This window comes from Squalius cephalus (assembly GCF_949319135.1).
Source record: "Squalius cephalus genome assembly, chromosome: 10".
In the NCBI taxonomy this organism is placed as follows: Eukaryota; Metazoa; Chordata; class Actinopteri; order Cypriniformes; family Leuciscidae; genus Squalius; species Squalius cephalus.
This window is the reverse complement of record NC_137131.1, coordinates 11,767,572-11,784,909: the sequence shown is the minus strand read 5'-3', so window position 1 is coordinate 11,784,909 and position 17,338 is coordinate 11,767,572. Positions and strand designations below refer to the sequence as shown.

Genomic DNA, 17,338 nt, shown 5'->3' with positions numbered 1-17,338 from the left:
CAGGACATGGACTTAATCAAAGCAGGAAACTATAAAGAAATGAGTAAAGCCAACAAAAAACAGATGAAGCGCTGTAATGAAACAAGAATAAATGTGAACAAAAGGACACACTAAAAAGAAAACACATAGATATTCTTTTTATAAAAGCATTTTTGTAATGTCTTTTATTCTCATAATGTCATCTTGGATTGTAAATAAAGCAAAACATTTATCAACCATCACAATTTTGTGAATGACTTCAGTATTTCATACACATTGAATGATAATTTAGGGTATTCACTATAGCATTAAAGTGCCCCTATTATGCATTTTTTATTTAGTGTGTAATATAGCTGTTTATGAATGTAAAAGGTATGCAAAGTTCAAAGAACGACGATAAATGGAGTTATAAGCCGCCTTTTCACTGTCGAGCCGAACGGTTCTAAGAACGGTAAGGCACGGTTCCAGTTCTATTTCCACTTGAACAATGACATCAAACCGTTCTCTACCTGGAATTCTCAGCATGTTTGGTGAACTGTGCTGAACCGTGCTGGTAGAATGAGTGACGTCGCCACTTGTCTATTGCCGGGCTACCAATTTCTCTGTAGCTGCCAAGCGTTATTTGAGCAAGTAAACGCAAGTTCATTTAATAATAAAATTAAAAGAAATCTCATCATCCTCCATAACACGGTCGTTATTAACATCTCATACCATCTCTAAACTCTTGCGTAACCAAAGCAATGACTGACGCATTTGTACAGTATTAGCCTACATTTCAAATCTAACCAAATCAAAATTAGGAACGTTTAAAATGGTATAATAATGGCACTTTAAATCTTAAAACTTTACAGTGTGTACATGGCCAAAGTAACTTTGAATATACTGTATGTCAAAGTATCTTTAATACTGCTGAGTTTTTTTTTTAAGAAGTTTTTTTTTTTTTTCCAAAGAAACAAACATCAAGCCACACATGAATGAATCACACAAGGATCAGGTGCCTGTATTTACTGAATGTACCTAGTGCTGTTCTGGCTGGAGTTGCATCTTTTTTTATCCAAAAGGAGACCCAAGAGAGCACCACAGTAAGTATGCAGGGGATATAGGTCTGAATTGTGAAGTATCCCATTCTTCTGCTTAGGTCAAAGTATACAGTCATCACCACATAGTCACCTAGAAAGAGAAAAATACGTTGCTAATGAAACATCTCTAAAAAGAAGAAGAAGAAACCAATGGTGTCTCAAATACATTGTTGTACTTCAGTAACTAAACTTTATTCATACGCATTTATTCAACAAACCAAAAACACTTCTGAAATTTGAAGGTCATATTGCCTTTATATTTTCTTCGAAAAGCCCTCCTGCCAGTTTTAATTTTTGTATTTTGTAAGAGACTGACCATCCTTGAAAATATCTTCGCTCTGATTCAGTTACAATCTTTCAGAATTTTTCTCCTTTCTTTATTGGCATTGTATCTATCATTGTATTGTATCAAGGCTACTTTTAAGTGCTCATTTGATATAGTAGAGACAAATCTAGGGGTGAAGCTAATATACAAAAAATTAGCGATGCTAATACACATCATGGTTACTTACTTAAATATCATAGGCTTTATACGTGACCTAATCTGAAGGCCTAAACAAAACCTTTTCACTTTGTGTTTCTTGTTGAAGTGTTTCTTTTCTTTATACAGTGATAGACAGTTTCTATCCATTTTCACAGGCTGAGAGTAAACACTGAGAGTGTGTAAAATGATAGCAAATCATTTTTGTTTTAACAGGCAAAATAGTTTGCAATATGTGAAAAACAGTGTCTAATTGCTTTTTTTTTATTGAAAATATTTTTATTCACGCTGTGTTGCAGATATATTGATCATTTGAAAACGGATGGGAACGCTACTGTACTGTATGCAATATTCATTTGTTAATATTTTTCTCTCTCTGAAAATAGGAAAAAATACTATATAACTTTGATTTAATATAACTTCAATGTAACATCAGTTTGCACCAGAAAATTCCATTTTGCATCATCCTTGTATAACACATTTGGTATATGAATATGAGGATATAAAAAATTGTATTCAGCCCATTAACCATGTTCCCACTAAGATTTACTAAGCCCGGAGAAAATGTCATTCAATAATGCACGTACAGTAGTGCTTTAACTGAAGTGACATTTTAACAGCTTACAATCTTCTGGACCCAGAGATTTCAATCTTAATGGAGATCGATTAAGATGCAGGAGGTACATTAAAGTGAATATAAAAAAAAATTCTATACGTTTACTGTCAAGAGAAACAACCTCATAAATCATTGGTTGGTTCTATAGAGCATACACCCTGCATTAAACAAATGCAAATGTCAGTCTACCAGAAAATACAATGGTGTGATGAATCCAGGACATTAAAAAGGTAGTTGCTTGAGAAAATAGGTCAACACTAGTTTAGCATAATTTAATAATGTAAATTAAAGGGAGATATTATACTGATCATTTTTATTCATACCACGTTGGACGAGAATCCCTGGGTTAGAAACCGTTGCTTTGAACCAAACTTCTAGCTCTAAAGCATACATTATGATATTTACATCACCGTTCAAAAGTTTGGGTCAGCATATTAATACCTACTTATAACTACATATAATCCTTATTCAGTAGTGATAAATTAATCAAAAGTGACTGAAAAGACTTTTACAATGTTACAAAAGATTTCTATTTCTACAAAAAATGTTAAACAGCGCACTGATAATAATACAACTGTTTCTTGAAGATGTGACACAGAAGACTAGAGTAATGATGCTGAAAATTCAGCTTTGCCATCACAAGAATAAATGATATATTATAGAATATATTCAAACAGAAGACCGTTATTTTAAACTGTAATAATATTTCACAACATTACAGTTTTCACTGTATTTTTTTATCAAATAAATGCAGCCTTAGTAAGCATAAGAGACTTCTTTAAAAAAAAAACATACTGACCCCAAACTTTTGAACGGTAGTTTACATCAGCCTTCGAAAAATTATATTTATCAATAGCCAATTAATAATCATACTTTATTGATTATTATACTTTCATGTGATCCAAACAATAGAGTAGAAAATTACCTGCAGTTGTCTTAATTATATCTGTGGTGTTCCTCAGGCCCATGAAGTCGAACTGGTAAAGTCTCCATGACTTCTGATCAGCCGCCTGCACTGAGTTCCTCCTCCACTTGTAAATCATTTCATCTCGTGGGTATCCATCTGTAATTACATAGAGCATAAGCCAGTGACCCCTAGCGCCCCCTTCACTTGTGATGGATACCTGAGTGCAGCCCAGTGCCAGGCATCCAACTGCAGCATTTGTCTCTAGCCCAGAGCATGTTAATAAAACGCACATCACGGGCACAAGGAAGACAAAGGCAGAGAGAGAGAACAAGTAAATGAGAAGTTTGGTTCGATTATACACAGCATCCATCTTAATGCTGACACCTAACCTTGAGACGTATGCCTCTCGCGTACAACCTGTGGCCCAGAAAAGAGATTTCAAACAGCTGTCTCTTGAGGCTCGGAAACTTTAACCTTAAAAATGATCACTGATGCTGCTCTTGCGTCGATTATCCATGTCACTTAAGTATTGCTAAGTGTATGGGACAGTTAACTCCGAAATGAAAATTCTGTAATCATTTACTCACTCTCATGTCGTCGCAAACGACTTGCTTTCTAAAAAGAGAATTTTTGATTTCAATGTGATTAAAGATGCATGCCGCTACACTTCCATACAATAGCCATACTTTGGAAAGAAATCCTTCACTGAAAAGCTTGGTAAGTGCCTCTACTTGCCTAGTTAATGAGAGATGTGATGTTGGATCTTTTCAATGAATCAGTTTACAGTTCTTAAACTGTTCTGAATCATTTGTTAACGACTCAGTACCGGTTTATTGTAATTGCATGGCAAAGAGTGACCAGAACAAGTCTTTAAAATGAAATAAGGAAGTAAGAAATTCATACAGGTTGGGAAAAAGACGTAAATAATGACAGAATTTTCATAACCGTCACTTCAAGCAGCAAGAGTGCTGGTGTTCAAGCTACTTATGTTCCACGATGTCTGAAGATAGTTGAAAGAGTTAAAGAGAGCATTATCTGATAAGTGAGTGGATGCACTTCACCCAGACATTGTGATTAATAAAACAGCATGATTAGATTTCCACACAAATACATATTAATGCTGTTGAACACACAATGACCTGTGCTGTTAAATGACAATCGAGCCTAATAGCCATCTGAGGTAATTGTCATTCTCTTAACAGATTAAACACACTAAATATGAAAAATGATGTTTTTTTTTAATTTATTTTATTTTATTAAAATCTCCTTGGTCTATGCAGCCATTCAAGTAGCAATGAAGATGGTCTTGATCACAATCGGTTGACATTTTACACTACAGAATAATAATCAGATTTGTAAAATATACATTTTTGTATGATGTTGCTGAAATATACAACGGGTCTTAAAGGTATAGTTTACTCAAAATGAAATAATAAAAAAGACATTTTTAGAATATGTTCTCATTTTTCTGAACTATCCCTTCTGTGCTGAATGTTGAATTACTTCAATTCTGAATTAAATATGCAAATCTAAAGACCTGTTTACACTGAGCAATACTACTACTATGTATTTTGGGGAGAATACTCCCGGTGTGTCATAAACATCTGCTGGACATCCATTAAATTCACAATCCCTTTAATTGGCACTATCGAGAGCAGAAAACCAGTACCGATATATATATAGGGTTAAAGGAAATACTTTATTAATTGGCACAGAAATAAGCTGGAAAATCTTCATCCTCACTCTGAGTAAATCCCGTGGTGCCATCCCTGTGAACTTTGAGAAATAATTAGTAGTGTATTGTATAGAGTTTACTACTTCTTGGCTCAATCAGCCATAAAGAGGTTGCAAAGGATCAGCAAAAAATATTTTCAATTAAAATTCTGTGTACACAATAGTAAAATAGATGCTGCATCCAAATGATTTAAGGGGGTACCAAGAAGCCAGAGCTGAAATTGTAGTATCATTGTTTGAGTATATAACAAATAAAGATATTTTTAAAAATATATTTTTATTTTTATTATTGCTGATATAATAGTGAATAGCTGTAGTTTATAGCTAAACAAAAATCTCAATCTGCTGACTGAAAGCTTTTTTGTGGTATAACGGTCCAAATGAATGCTCAATGAGCGCCAAAAGCAAAATTGGCTTTGGCAAGTAAAAAAAAAAATTAGCTAATGGTAATTTGGATAGACTTTACTAGAAACAAACTGCTAAATAAGTGCATGGTTTAAACAGCGAGAACAATAGTCCGACCCTTGTTGTTTTAATCTGATGTAAATCATGCTGAGCGAATCAAATTAAAGACATTCAGTACTGTGCAAAAGCCAAAATCTTTAGCTTTACTGTGCCAGCAGGAAACATTAATTTATGATTTGTAGATGTTGCTTAACAGTACATATACATGGCCTCTGTCAAACTCTAAATGCCTTTTTGTCACTCCAAGCAAAACTGTAAAAACAGTACTGTTTTCCTTTCAATCATATTGTTAAACTGTTTGTTTCTCAGACATTATCAAAAGTAGCCAGCTGTGTCCAGTTTGATGCTATACTTCTGTTCTCTTTATATTATACTCAGTTCATTAGGTGGCAGTGGATATCTCTTTAAGTTTTTTTTGATAATTATCCAAGGTCAGTGTAAAAGATACATTCATGCTTCATTTGATCCCTAAAGTTGCCCTGCCACCCCCTGTCCCTGCCTCCCCCATTTGCATTGTCCTCGGTTCATTACTGTATAACCCTTAGGTCATGATGCGCTAAAAGGTACAAGCAAATTCCACTTAATCAGAGGAAAAAATAGCCATCGCCATGGGAACCAGAACACCATTCATTGGCTTCAGTGGGTGAAGAAAGGGGCGCTGATGAATCACAGCATGCAAGAGCTTCCCGTGTGATGGTGGGAAGATCAGGCAGCGGGAGGAAGACTATGAGAATTAAACCTAATAGGGTGTGTGGAGAATGGCTTGCTAGCACAACAAATAACAATGTAATTTCATCATTCATCAACAAAGGAGCTTACTATTGATTTGTGGAAGACTAAATGCGAGTCATACATTTTAGTTTAAACATCCTGCCTCTGTCCGCCAAAGTGCCTGAGAATGTCATGGACATGTGGGCAAAAATGATTTATGGCTCATCTTATGACCCGGGCCACAGCAATACCATAAAATAAGGAAAGAATAAACAGATTGATCTTAGTTTAACATTGAATCATTTTACACACACACACACACACACACACACACACACACACACACACACACACACACACACACACACACACACACACACACACACACACACACACACACACACACACACACACACTTTCTTGATACATCTATCTTTATGAGGACATTCGTTGACACAATGCAATCTCTAGTCGCTTACCCTAACCTTACCCATCACAACTAAGTGCCTAACCCGAACCCTTACCCTAAACCTACCCTTAACCTAATTTTAACTTTATCCCTAAAACCAAGTCTTGACTCTCAAACAGGCCTTTAAAGGGGTCTCAGAAAGTGAGGACCGGCCAAAATGTCCTCACTTTACTCTCTTTGTCCTCACTCCAATGGTCTAAAACTCAAACTGGTCCTCACAAAGATAGTTGTGCAAGTACACACACACACACACACACACACACACACACACACACACACAAAAAAAAACTGCTTACATCCACAGTGCCTCCTAGTATGATTTTTTAATATACTGTATATAGTAACTGATTAAAAAAAAAAAAAAAAAAAAGACCTTTTATAGACATTATGACCCCTGTCCATAAGAGGTGCTTTATCAGGTTTTTATCAGTGCAGGACTAGAGCACAACTCTAATAGTCTCAAAGCAGAGCTGGCTGGTTGGCTTTTGTGTTGACTGAGATTAGAGAGGATGCAAAGACAGGCAGACCAGTTCTGAATGAACACTGTCAGAGCTAAAACTACCTCTTTCCAAAATAACAGACAGCCTCAGAAACAACTGACATAGATATACCGCTCAAAAGTTTGGAATCTTTAAGATTTTTTAACTCTCTGGGGTCTGAGGTGTTTTTTGTGTTTTGACATGCCCTGACATTTGTGCCTATTTCTGTTACTTATACAATTTTCATGGCTAAAGTCTCAGTATTGAGCACAAACTCTGATACAATAATATGTGAGCAGCACATACGCAAAAGTTTGTAATTTTGAAGAAATTATGTTTAAGTCACTGAAATAAGGCTATAAAACCCATACTTACCATAACTACTTAAGACTTTTGAAAAAATGTATCTTGTAGCCTAGCGTTTTTGCTTCAAAACGATCATCCTGTCCAATCATTCACATAAAACAATATATTGATTTAAATTTGTAAGACATGTTTTTTTGTCAGGAAGGCTTATGCGGGGAGGGTGTGCATGAATATTAATGTATCATTTCCAAGGTGTTTGCTTTTTCATTTTACCATGTTCATGTACATTGTTTGGGTTATTTATTTCATGTTATTGAAATAAGTCTTTCATGCTCACCAAGGCTGCATTTATTTGATCAAAAATACAGTCAAACAGTGTTATTGTGAAATATTATTGCAAATGAAAAAACTGTTTATATTTGTAATATATTTAGAATTATTTTTATTTATTCCTATGATGACAAAGCTGAATTTTCAGCATCATTACTCCATTCATCAGTGTCACATGATCCTTCAGAAATCAATTATGCTGATTTGGTACTCAAGAAACCATTCTTACCGTGATTCTTTGATGAATAGAAAGTTTAAAATAATATATATTTAAGAAAATAAATCTATTGACATCTCTTTGTCAAATTTGATTAATTTAATGTGACCTTGATTAGAAGTATTAATTTCTTTTAACATTACTTTTGAATGGTAGTGTATCACAGTTCCCATAAAAATATTAATCAGCAAAAACATTGTTCCCTTTCAGTCGAGAACGTCAGACGTAGTCGACGTCGACTGAATGGGATCACGCTAGGGAGCCGATTGTCTTCGAGCGTGCGAGCACGAGCAAATTAAATTTTGCGTGCGTGACTTGCATCACACACTCCGCCCCGCGGAGCGGGTATAAATATGGAAGTGGATGCACGCACTAGTTGCTTTTTGCTTCGGAGCCGTTCGAATGTGTCTCTGAAGAGTGTTGTTGAGTTTAAAAAACGAGCGAGTGTGTCGGTGCTTCTTCAAGGAAGACTCTCCCAGCTGCTGATGGTTCTACAGTGCGAGTGCAGCGGTGATCGCGAGATTTGAGCTCTCAACTGCTGTTTTAACAGCAACCAAATTTCTCTTTGTGTTTGTTTGTCTGACGGCTGGTTAGAGGGCGGAAAAGTGAGTGCTTCACTGTTTCAGTTCACTGTTCAGAGTTGCCGTGGTCATTCCCCTGTGTGCTCCGGCACTGGTGAGAGTTTTTCACTTCCTGAAAGAGCAAACACGGGTGCGTTTGCGTCTTTTTCAAGATGCTTTTCCACTCGTGCGTTTCTGGATGCGATCGTTTCCTGTCCCCCCATATGGACGGTCACAATGGTTGTTTCACGTGTTTGTATTATATACAGTATGTGTATATAATGTATGTGTGTATATATGCAGCACGTTGAAGCAGCTTTTTGTGGATAGTTTATGTTCTCATTGCGAGGATATGACTATCGCGATGTTGTGATCGAGACTCGCCTTCATGCGTGAAGTTGGAGTCCCCATTACCACGCCCCACTATGGCGCCATGTGGGATGGGTGATTAGAGGATCATAGTGAGGCTTCCCCGCCCGGTTACCAATCCCTGTGGGCCCCTCACTCCTCTATCACATCGCAGCCGGTGGACCCCCGTTGAGCGTGCTGGTCCCTCTGTAATGGACCGACCAGCCGTTTTCATTCGGCTTCTCCAGGGGACAGGATGCCGATTGCAGCATCAGAAGGTGAGCTGCGCTCACAAGCCTCACGACAGCCTCCGGTCTAGATGCAGTGGAGACTCCATCCCCAGCTGGCCAGCTGTTCGGACCACTTCGGGGCCACACAGCCACGTCTGTTGCCCCTCCGAGCTCGTTCTACGTCAGTTGTTTCTTTTCTTGTCTGAGCGGATAACCCTCGACAAAAACTCTGGCTACAGCTGGCCTTGGGCCTCGCAGAAATGCGTTCCCCAGTGAGCCTTCTTGTACTATGGTGCTTAAATCAGGAAGAGAACAAGTTCAGTGATCTTCATCACACCAGGTGTTGAGCAGGAATGCTCCTGAAGCTCAGTGAATTCCATCACACTCACGTGTGGAGCAGAGATGCTCCTGATGCTCAGTGATCCCCTTTCACATCTGGTGTTGAGCATTGCGGGCATCCCCCCGTTAGGCTGGAGTCATCCCAGTGACATTTCCATATGTTGTACTGCCTGATCACCAGTCCATATGTGTATATCCCAAATAATACCTCCCCTTCGGTCAAGGATGTGGTTTCCGTAGAGTACTTCTCCTTCCTTGTCAAAGGTACGCTTTCCCAGTGGTCCTGTAGGAACAGCAGTTGACTTCCCTGGCCTAAGCCTCGCCTTCGCCGCCTCAGTATTGCAGAGGGAATTGAGGCTTTTTAACCAGGCACTGGAAGGTGGCAGCTTTAGTGGTGTTTTCCAGGGTCTAAGATCCCATTCAGTCGACATCGACTACGTCTGACGTTCTCGACTGAAAGGGAAATGTCCTGGTTGCGTATGCAACCCACCGTTCCCTGAAGGAGGGAACGGAGGACGTAGTCCCTTTGCCACTATAGCAGGACCACCGCTGACCGAGTTCTCACGGCTCCTCAGCGTAAAGCAACTAGTGCGTGCATTCACTTCCGTATTTATACCCGCTCCGCGGGGCAGAGTGTGTGATGCAAGTCACGCACGCAAAATTTCATTTACTTGTGCTAGCACGCTCGAAGACAATTGGCTCCCTAGCGTGATCACATTCAGTCGACGTCGACTACGTCCTCCGTTCCCTCCTTCAGGGAACGGTGGGTTGCATACAGGGATGTAGTGGAGGCTAAACGCACGTAAACGCCGTTTACGCACCTCCCAAAATTCGGAAATAGCGTTTGCCCACCTCCAAAGTGCGTTTATCCACCTCTACATTGCGTTTATCCACCTCTAAATTGCACGTTATTTGAGCGGACTTTGCTTTTCCAGTGCGTGATCGCCAATCGGTACATGATTCGAGCATTTGGGCCGTTAACGACAGAGCAGAACGTGCAGCGCAAACACGGAGCAGAACATTGAGCAGAGAGCGCAGTGCGCCGACACACACACACACACACACACACACACACACACACACACACACACACACACACACGCGCGCGCGCAGAACAAAGAGAACGGCGCACACACGTAGCAGAAAACACACGCTCGTGAAGTTACTAAACAAGCTGCGCGAGAATGAAACTTGATCGCAGCCGCAACAGGAAATCATTAAAACGATGCAAAAAACATTTTTTAATTTTTTTTTATTCATTACAGGCAGCTGGTTTAATGTAGGGAGCATGTCGAAACCCAACTGTACAAGATATTCAGAGGGAATCAAGCCTGCACCAGGTTAAAGGGATAGTTCACCCAAAAATGAAAATTCTGTCATCATTTACTCTCCCTCAAGTTGTTCCAAACCTGTATGAGTTTCTTTCTTCTGCTGAACACAAAAGAAGATATTTTGAAGAAAGTCGGTAACCAAACGACTGATGGACTCCATTGACTTCCATAGTAGGAAAAAAAAAATACTATGGATGTCAATGGGGACCAGCAACTGTTTAATTACCAACCTTCTTTAAAATATCTTCTGTGTTTAGCAGAAGAAAGGAAATCATACAGGTTTGGAACAACTTGAGGAAGAGTAAATGATGACAGAATTTTCATTTTTGGGTGAACTATCCCTTTAAAGACTTTTCCCTCTACAGGGAAACACTGATCCACATTTTTCTGATAGACCAAACAACTAATCAATTAATTGAGGAAATATTCAACAGATTAATCGACTATGAAAATAATCCCAAGTCCCTAATCATTATGCACAAGTGCATTGCATTGGAAGCCCTGGATATAAGCCTCCCTCTCGATCTCTCTTAAATATTTTTGTTTTCTCTGTTTTTTCATTTAGTAAACTTTATAGATTTCAACCATATTATTCCTTTTTGAGTCTCTTTAACAAGAACTTAGATTAATGTATGAATTGAAAAAGTGATTGTGTGACCTATGATGAGGAAACAACCAGTGATACCCTTGGTAGTACCATCAAATGATAGCCTATAGCGATGTCATCAGGACACACATAGACCGGTAGGCAGTGGACACACATAGACCGGTAGGCAGTGGCCCACCTTACCGGGTGACCACGTCGTGGTCCACCAGAATTTATAGTTTATCCACCTCTTTTTTTACCACTACACCACTGGTTGCATACACAACCAGGACGTTCTCAACATTGAGAATAATTATAAATGTTTCTTGAGCATCAAATCAGCATATTAAAATGATTTCTGAAGGATCATGTGCCACTAATGTAATGTGTAGTAATGACTGCTGAAAATTCAGCTTTGCCATCACAGAAATAAATTAAACTAAAAATGTATATTCAAATAGAAAACAGTTCTTTTAATTTTAATCACATTTGGCAATATTAATGTTTTTACTGTATTTTGTTTAAAATAAATGCAGCCTTGGTTAGCATAAGAGACTTCTTTTAAAAATGTTTAAAAAAAATCTTAGATTCCAAACTTTTAAACGGTAGTGACATTTTTAACGAGTTAAGTAAAAATATATTTATGGTTTTAGGGTCATTATGATAATATTATGATAAAACAGTATGCAATATTAATAATATTAAATGGTCATTTGTCAAATATGCTTGTGGAAAATAAATAAATAAATAAATAAATAACTAAGCAAAAACCAAAACATTTTCTTTGATGTGTAAACATTATCCACTGCTCTCCCCTATATAAAAATAAATTAAAACAATATACACTTATAGCATTATACTGTGTCAATATTTGATATATATTAATAAATTTCGATTAAACGTTCTTTCTTTATGAAAAGCAGCTCCAAATACAATTTGAATAAAATTAGCATGAGCTCTGTCTTTTGTTATTTGATGAGCAAGAAGGGGGAGAAGAAAAATACAGCAATGAAAATAATCTTGAGCGACACCATTGATACAGAGATGTGGGGAATCAAGCAGAGTGGAGCTTTATATCTCACCAACAAAAGCAGAGCGAGAAAATTCTTTAGTCACACATTTTTAAAAGAGATTGCAAAATCATCTCCTCTTCGCTCAATAATCAGGACAGCTAGCATACAACATTTGCATGAATATGCACAGAGACAAAGTCACATTCAGACCAGCTGAGACATGGGTAAAACAATGGCTTTAGTCAAGGATGGTGTGACAGATTTGGCCTTAAGTACTAAAAAAGAAAATAAACATGATGGTTATTGAGGATAAATGACTTGGGAGTTTTAGATCTGCTGAAAATGGATGTCGCAGACGGATTTCAGTGTAGCCGTGGGCCACGCAGAGGACACAAGAAGAGAGGAGTTATAAAAATGTGCACAGGCAAGCCAAAAAATAGTAAAAAGAGTAAACAATCAAAAAAGGAAAGAGTGAATTAAAAATAATAAGCATTTTAATGTAAGCCTGGCTGTGGGAACTATATGAATATATCAATTTCTGTCATAACAACTCTCGGAGTGATTGCCATGGTAATGGATATGACAATGTTGTATGTTTGGTCTTGGCAGAATAGATCTGCTACGCTGCTGCTGCTATGTTAGAGCAAGTACGGGACTTGCTACTGCCAATACATACACGACACTCTGCTGTGAGCAAGCAAGACATGCTGCAGCTGTACAATATAGCGCACATGAATTACCCGTCGCAGATTTATACAGGTGGAGCTGGGGAAGGTGGAGAGTTTCTGAAAGTGTGCTGCACTGCTAAGGCAAATGCTACCAAAGTATTTGAAGGTTGAGCAGTGAGCTCATTGGCTATTGAATACGGCAGGAACCAATCAGCTGCGCCCTATAGATAATGATGTGATTATGAACAGGTGAGTTAAAGGACCTATTAGCCTGCACCTAGAGTTTCACAATATTCTTATTTCCTGAACTGTTGTGTAAAAGCAATATCACACAAGTCACGCATTTTCTAAGCAAATTACTGTACATGTTTCTGCAAGTAAAATGATCAGGATATTATGACCTGGCACAAAAGAGCTAAATCATAAGTTATGACAGCATGTTAGCGCAGGTATTGATTAATGTGAGTAACAGCGAGAAACAGACATATTGTAGGCATCACTTTGTTTTAAAAATGTTGTGGGGACAGACAGATGGGGGTGGTGTAACCATAAAATTACAAAGGCTCAGCTCATATAATTTTAATCAGGTTATGCACAAATAATTTAACATGAGGTACAGTAGCAATCTTTCCTTTCAACCAATTCAAGTGCTCAAACTTGTGAACAATTTTAATTTGGCAAGCAAAAGTCCTGCTAGCAAATTAAGGTTTTCTGCAGATCTTCTGCTAAAACAAATGGCATGCTATATCTGGACAATGATCAAACCAAAAGGCAATTTTCAATGATGCAGAGAATGAGAAATGAGCAGCTAATGGCTTTAAATTTTCTAATCATCAAAACTATATGATTGACTTTCTTCTGTGGAACACAAAAGATGTGATCAATGGTGTCCAATCATGTTGTTTGGACTTCTTTGGTGTTCTTCTTTTGTATTGAAGTTCCAATATGCAGCAACTTTACTATTGGGTTGAGCTTTTATTGGGTCTGAGGGTCTGGCATTCATTTCACCAACATTTGCTGTTTGTAATATACCTTTGTGTGCATTAACATGATCTAGTTCTACTTGAGGACATTTTTTTCCCACTTCCCAGCAATCCTTAAACATTAATCTTCACCAACTTCTCTGACATATAGGCATTAAGAGACAGAGTTAAAATAAAAAGCTTTGTCTCAAACAGAAGAGGTGCATGATCAAACGGTAATCACAGCAGTCCCTATCATCATTTAAAAATTCCCACTTTATTTAATGAACTGATTCTGTCCTAGATCTGCACTATAATTGGTGTCTGAGTGTGCTGCTCAATTTGAAACATAACATCCTCCCTTTGTTCAACTCACAATATGACTGATTGCCTTTTTAATCAAAGCTTGAAAATAAGAGTGTTACTTTTATTTTTTGTCAAATATATACCATTTTCATTTAAAACTTTCAGCTGCATAAACTTTGTCATCACTTTTTTTTTTTATATATTTGTATCACCTTTATGTTTGCAAGCCTTTGATGGTTGTGTAAGTAAAGATAATGGGCAGGTCCTCTAATTTCACAGACCTTTTAAGTTTGGATTATGACAGTGATTTGATTCCATAAATTACTTGAGGGATCATTAAACTGAATGAGAAAAGATGTTTTGAAGTTGACGTTATTACAACATTTGAAACATTGAAAATATAGAGATGTAACCACAATATGTTGCAGACGATAAGAGTGGAGAGAACATAAAACAAATTAATAGAAGAATTCCTATTAAATTTCCTAATAAAAGACACCAGGTTTATTATGATTTATGTGTTGCACAGCAGAAGCAAAAGCTGCTAAAAAAGCTGCCAGTCAATTTGATTTTAGAAATTATTATTATTTTGTGAACTGCATTTTTGCATACTGGTTAGTCACTTCCTATAATTTCCAAATATCTTCATCATTTTGTGTAACCTGTCGCTTCTTCATTCTTACACATTATTGCGAACATTAATGTGAGCAAATTATTCTCTGAAATATTCTCCGTTAATAACCCCTACATCTGTCTAGATCTGTTTTTGACCATCCTTTGAAAATGACCAATAAATGATCGGGCATGTCTGAGTGGAAGTGCCATCAGAGCATTCATAACTGCCTCTATGCAGAGTAAAAAGGCTTTGATGGAAATGGTTATGTCTTCCCCTCCAAGCGAATCCATGAAGGGAAGCCAAAGCAATTCGATGAGTTAATGGCACTAAGGTAATTCTGTGCGGCATGAAAAGCAGCTCCCATCGGTTAGGGCCACAAAAGGTGTGTTTTTTTTGCAGGAATTGCAAGCACACACAGCACTTTCCCACCTTTTAAATCAGTCTGAACAATCCATCTATCTTCATTACAGACTGTGTAGAGTTTCATGACCAATGACTTTTCAACAGGTCTCCAAACGGTATTTAGGTCATATGTCTTGATGGATTTTATGCATGATGCATGGACACAACCAGGTATTACTTTATCTGAATAATGTGCCTTTGTAGTGACCATTATAGTATGGAAAGTGTGTACATATTTGTTCCATTTGAATTCTGCCTTGTTTATTCTTCCACTACAACACAAATCATACTTTGCTGTGACGCATATTTTTCTGAATAATGACACTATTGTCTTCTATAATGACACTATTGTCTTCCCTACCCCTAAACCTACCCATCACAGAAAACTTTCTGCATTTTTACATTTTAAACAAAAACAAAAACAAAAAAACATAATTTAGTATGGCTGGCTGGTCCGCACAATGTAGATGATCTAAGGTTTTACTATCTTTGTGGAGACATTCGGTCCCCACAATGTAATATAAACCTGTACACACACACACACACACACGCACACACAAAAGCTATACGTATATGAAAGTTAGCATATGAAGACAGAATTTTCATTTTTGGGTGAAATATCCTTTTAAATGTCTAAAATGTATGTGTGTGTGTGGTTTTTTTTATAAGTCTACCAGTTAAGAGTCAGGCCTGCATCCTTTTTCCAGCCTCACTTCACTGTCTGATGAAATAAAAGATAAGAGGCCCATATGAAAATAATAATGCCACTTTTAAATAGTGAAAGGTCATAGCCAGGAGGCGGGTGATAAACACGGGTAGAAAAGTGCCCACTGGTTTTGTTTCTTGTTTCAACCGGACCAGAGCAGACAAACCTGATGCCTGGTGTCAGGTCTGTTAAACACCTGAAAGCTCCTCGTTCCCTGCAGGGCAGGTACAGACACACTGGCTGGGGAGCGTTTCATTTGTCTGTTTGTTTATGCACACAGAGACTATAGCACTGTATGTTTGAGTCTGTTAAATATGCTTTAGAGGACAAGCTGCTGTGCTGGGCAGCGAGGTGTGAAATATTAAAATAATCTTTCTGGCAAACTGCTCCTCTTGGGTGCAGATGGGGGACCGTTTTCTCTGTGACTGATACAGGGGAGGCATTTCAGTCTGAGTATATTCGCTTCTAGTGGCCGCTAACATGAAAAGGTCTGCAAGGTCCTGCCTGATGGGCATTAACCTTCATTTGCATATCAATTGAATTCAAAATGCAAGGCTTGGAAACCCTGTGCCTGTTTCTCAAAAACAAATGTCAAATGCAGCAGGGAAATGGAAGAAAGTAGCTTAGAGGAAGAAAAGGGGGTCCTGAAGCTTGAGGGATTGCTTAATATGGCTCTTTCCTCAACAGTGAACATTCGGACCTTTACTGTGTTTTAGAGGCCCTACGGAGAAGGTCTGGCCATTAGACAAAGAGAATTAAAATTATCCCTAAAAAGAAACATTACTCACATCCTCTGTCAAGAAGCCTCAACTGAATTACATCATCATATAATACCTGATTCCTGATCTCCATCCTGACATCTCAAGTAGTAACATCACATCATACTACAAAACTTCATTATGTATCCATCAGAGGAAGTGTAAACATGTACTACAGCAGTCAAATAAAGTTTGATTGTGCAAAGTGGGACAGGTGATCAGCAAAAGTGGGATAGTGGTTTTATATTTATATAGAAAATGTCTGCTGGAATTGAAATTGACTACTACTGCTTCTTCTGCTGCCGCCACACAGGCACAAAATACAAATTTCTTCAATGAAGTTTTGTCAAATAAGATCTGGAAAATCGAATGTTTTTACTGGTGGTCTATTAGTCCTAACCAGCTTGAATAAGGTCTACCAAGTAAATCTCAGCCCAGTCAAGTGGAAGTTCTTCTGATCCAATATTGAACCATGAAAAAGACCATAAACGACTAGCATGGTCATGTAAAACCAGCTACAATCAGAAGGCTAACACTTACACTACCATTTGTAATATTATTGCTATAGTGCTGCTACAATTAGGTTATCAGGAATATCCAACCATTGTATAACATGATTCATGGTGGCTCATAAAAGTATGATGATTAACAATCATAATTCAAGTCAAGTCAAGTCAAGTCAAGTCAAGTTTATTTATATAGCGCTTTTCACAATACAGATTGTATCAAAGCAGCTTCAC

The 17,338-nt window shown here is 37.7% G+C and overlaps 1 protein-coding gene across 2 annotated transcripts in view; it reads right to left on the bottom strand.

Annotated features, from left to right (window-relative positions):
- Positions 1–17,338, bottom strand: part of gabrg3 (gamma-aminobutyric acid type A receptor subunit gamma3) — a 119,451-nt gene that overhangs the window by 5,841 nt on the left and 96,272 nt on the right. For both annotated transcript variants that reach the window (XM_079882811.1, XM_079882812.1), the window contains 2 exons: positions 3,081–3,218; positions 997–1,149 (listed from right to left, as the gene is read on the bottom strand). In XM_079882811.1, coding sequence (XP_079738937.1) covers positions 997–1,149; positions 3,081–3,218 — 291 coding nt within the window. The remainder of the gene's footprint in view (positions 1–996; positions 1,150–3,080; positions 3,219–17,338) is intronic.